The sequence below is a fragment of the Gallinula chloropus genome (assembly GCF_964237585.1).
Source record: "Gallinula chloropus genome assembly, chromosome: 18".
In the NCBI taxonomy this organism is placed as follows: Eukaryota; Metazoa; Chordata; class Aves; order Gruiformes; family Rallidae; genus Gallinula; species Gallinula chloropus.
Window position 1 is genome coordinate 1,983,692 of NC_140103.1, and position 4,342 is coordinate 1,988,033.

General features: G+C 45.9%; 1 protein-coding gene across 1 annotated transcript; it reads left to right on the forward strand.

Moving 5' to 3' along the window:
* Positions 1–342: 342 nt before the first annotated feature.
* Positions 343–2,936, forward strand: PDCL (phosducin like; the record flags this gene model as incomplete). The annotated part of the gene is made up of 3 exons (XM_084272333.1): positions 343–511; positions 1,258–1,439; positions 2,314–2,936. 3 exons carry the CDS (start codon positions 343–345, stop codon positions 2,863–2,865), a joined length of 903 nt encoding a protein of 300 aa, XP_084128459.1. The 3' UTR covers positions 2,866–2,936.
* Positions 2,937–4,342: the final 1,406 nt, after the last annotated feature.

A 4,342-nucleotide genomic window follows, 5' to 3' on the forward strand; every position in this document is an offset into this window, starting at 1 on the left:
AAATCAACCTCATTGAGGCTGATAGCACTCCTCCATCACGGTCAGAAAATTCATTCTCCATGATTGAGAACACACCTGAAGTGTTCCTGCACTAGTGAGCCTTAAAGCTGCTCTGTCCATACAGGCTTTTAACTTCAGCGAGTTTGAAACTGTGACTAAGGATTAACTCCTGTGACTGCAGTGTAGGCTGTTTGATAGTGGGCTGTAAACAGTTCTCATGTGGCTAAAGAACTGCCCTGAGGAAGTAAAGGGCCATGGTTATGCATCTAAAGTGGTGTCTTGTGCTGCAGATTTGAGTAAGAGATGCATTCACTACATTGTTAATTTATTTTTTAGAGCATAATGACTGCTTTGGATGATAAACTGCTTGGTGAGAAGCTCCAGTATTATTACAGCAGTAGCGAGGGTGAGGATGAAGACAGTGAGAAAGAAGACAAAGAAGGGGAGAGCAGCGTTCCTGAAGGTGTTGGGGAAGTAGAGCTCAGCACCGAAGGCAGTGCGGTCAACACAGGTACCGTCATAGCAAAATGATTGTTCTGCAAATGCTTTATTGGGAGATTCTTGTGATTTTCTGAAATTTATTCTTGAAAATGAAGGTCTTGTTTTTATGTCTACTTGAGTCAGAGGTTGATTGACTTCTGGCTAGAGTCTAACCTTATTTTTAATAGCTGGTTCTTTAATGTTCAGCCTCTCCTCTGACAGACCTCAGCACTATGTCTAAAGCAGTTAGGCTTTGTACACACAGCTGGCATGGGCAATTGGGTTGATAACCCATGCCTGCCTTTCCTGTAAGCCACACAGCTGTTAACCACTACCTGCTGAACGACTGTGTGAGGAATAGCAGAAAGCAGCCAGGCTTCCCCAAAATAGTGTTCTCCCCTGCTGCTGGCAGGGCCACAGTACTAGTCTGTGTGGATCACTGGTGTGATCCAGGGAGTATTTCTTAGGAAAGACTCATCCCTGGTGTTTTACAGTCTCTCTGAGGGTGATGAAGAGAGCACAGAATCTTTGGAATAATTACGGGACGGTTATGTGAGTAGCCTGGCTAGGTAAGCTTTAGGTATCCGAGACAAAAACCCCCATAGAAGCTCAAGGACACATCAGTGGCAAGGTGCTGCTTTTGTTTCATTCCAGCATTTCATCATCCAGCACAAAAAGTTCAGGACAGGGCAGACTTACAAACCTTTCCTTGAATTTTAAATGACAGGTGTGATTTTATTACCCCTTCATGTCAGATGCCTGTGTATTGCATTCCAGGTCCCAAAGGCGTCATTAATGACTGGCGAAGGTTTAAACAGCTGGAAACTGAACAGCGGCAGGAGCAGCGCAGGGAGATGGAGCGACTCATAAAGAAGTTATCCATGACCTGTAGATCTCACTTGGATGAAGAGTCTGAGAAGCAGAAGCAGAAGGAGCTTCAAGAGAAAATCAATGGAAAGGTAGCACGGTGCAGAGCTGCTTCAGTGGTTAATGTGCTCAGTGTTGTCAGTGGAATCCTTGTTCTCTCAGTGGGTAGCTGTTTATCAAATAAGTCAGCTTGAGGGGATTAGTAAGATTAGTAAGAGGAGTTGTACAGCAAACCTATGTATAGTGCTTCCCATGCCTAAACCAGGAGTTTAGGAGTCCTTACTGGTTTCACGTTTACTGAGTGGATGTTGAGCATTTAGCTTTGCCTTTGAGCTCCAGAGATAGATGGGTTGGGAGCTGTGTGTGGCTTTAATCCACTGGGCTCTGCAGCCAGTTCTAGTCGCAGATGTCACTAATTGGCACACAGTGTTTATTGGTTTCAGGTGTTGAAAGTTGGCCACGCTGTCCTTGAGTGATGCAGATACGTTTAACAAGGGAAGTGAACACACAGAAAATACACCAAATCCTGTTCACTTCATCTCTACAGACAAGAGGGTGCAGTTGGTTGCCAAAAATGTTAACCAGAAGGCTAATGAAAAAGAAGCTAAGCTCAGGTCAGGCCTGAGCGCCCCAATCAGTGCTTGTAGCTTAGTGAAAGCACAGAGGGGGCCACATTAACCTGAATTAAAGTGGGAGCATGGAGCAGCTGCTCATGTTACTAGCACAGCTTGTGCACACTGGAATCCCCAGGGCTGAAATCGCTGTTCCCACTGGATATGGCTTCTAATTAGATCAAAACAGGGTGTAATACAGAGGGGGCTTGAGCCTTCATGGGTTGTGCTTTGCTGTTATTAAAGATGAGTGACCCAAATAATCCTCTTGATGTGAATTCCCTTTATGTAAGTGACCCATATAGCGATGTGGATCTGCCTTTCTGTGTCATGTGTCTTTGTACGTGTCTTTTAGATGACGTTACAGGAGTATAACATGATTCACAACGATGAAGACGATGAGGAGTTCTTACAGCGGTACAGGAAGCAGCGAATGGAGGAGATGAGGCAGCAGTTGTACAGTGGGCAGCAATTCAAACAGGTTTTTGAGATCACCAGTGGTGAAGCGTTTTTGGACACAGTCGATAAAGAGCACAAGAGCACGCTGATCATGATCCATATTTACGAGGATGACATCCCTGGCACTGAGTCCCTGAATGGCTGTATGATCTGCCTGGCTGCTGAGTATCCCACTGTCAAGTTCTGCAGGGTGAAGAGTTCCCTCATCGGCGCCAGCACCCGCTTCACCAACAACGCTCTGCCAGCTCTGCTGGTCTACAAGGCCGGGGAGCTCATCGGCAACTTTGTGCGCATCACTGACCAGCTGGGGGAAGATTTCTTTGCTGTTGACCTGGAGGCTTTCCTGCAGGAGTGTGGTTTGCTGCCAGAGAAAGACCTAGTGCTCCTGACCTCTATACGTAACCCGTCTGCGTGTTACAGCGAAGACAGCGATCTGGAAATAGACTGAGCCACGCAGCCCAGAGGGCCGGTAGTGTAGTTGTACCGTGGGAAGTTCTTGTGCTAGGGATCGTTCTCTTTCTTCCATAGCTGGGTATGTATCCTTCCTCTTCATGCACTTCGACTTCTGCGTGTTAGAAGTTTGTTAAAATTAACGTAAGGAGTTCCTAATATTTTCTTAAGCGAATTCAATCAAGCACATGCTAAAACAGCCTTGCTTTTATGCAATTCAACTGTATTTTACTAATCATGGAGTTCTGACAGAGCGAGTTTAGGAAGTTGTGTACTGTCATCCCGTAGATTTCTTTTGGAAATGTTTTGCTCTCAGATGAGCCTCTATGGTCAGTCTCCTGGCAGGTTTCCTGAAAAGGTGTCATGTGAAAACCCGTTGGAGTGAGATGTGGCCACCTACTCGCTAAGACAGGGACTGGGACTGTAAATAAAGACATCTCTAAGCATCCAGAACTTGTATTAACCTGGAGCTGAAGTGCTGCCAGTTCACAGTGCAGGGTCCATCTTCCATTCGCCAGTTTTCAGTCCCCTGTTTGGAAACACCTTCTTGTTCTAACAACTGGCAGCAAATTTCTTCTCCTTTCTCAGTTACAAATAACAACAGCTCCTGAGTTCATCCTGAAAATGACTTCTCAGCTGGAGAGAGCTCTTGTCCCTTGACCTTGCCTGAGGTTAAAGCTCCGTCTGCAGTTCCCACACAGAGTGTTCAGCAGCATCAAAAGCACTGCACTGTCCTGGTTTTCCTCTGATGGCAGCTCTCAGGAGCCTGGTTTTTGTAGCATGTGGAGTTCACTAACAAAAAAAATCTTGTGGGGTGGGGGTGAAACCTTTGTGGAGGCTGCAGTTTTCCTCTCTGTCCTTTATTAAGAACTCATAAATAACAACAGTCTCCACAGATGCATCACCGCAGCTGTTCCAGTTGCCCAGTGAGGCTGATCTTCAAGTTCTCATCTTCCCCAGAGCTCTTCTGGGCACAGAGAAGCAGCTGTCCAGAGCTGACTGAGCCTGTTTGTCCATGAACGTTACTGCCCCTGCACTGGAGCTGCATCTTACACTTCCCTCCCTTGGTTGTTACCATTTGTCAGTGATTATGTTTTTGCTGGGGTGTGTTTGTTTGTGCTCTGCTTCATAAATCCCATCATAATATGGGGAAGTCATTTCCAGTTTGTCTTGCATCAGATTTCTCCCTGCCTCCAGCAAGGCTGGTGCTGTGAGAGAACCTGCCCAGCACCAGAAGCAATTAGCGATTTATAACGAACACAGGCATGAAAAGCTCTGATGATGCTGAGCAAGGGGAAGGCTTTACTGGCCAGGTGATGGTGGCACCGAATTGGTCCATGTACCAAGCACAAACGAGTGCATGGAGTGTGTGCTCTGTACTCAGTTATTACTGAATTGTCTGCTACAGACTTAATTTGATACTACAACGTGTTGGCTCTCATGCATTACTTATTTTGCTTATTATTTTCTAATTT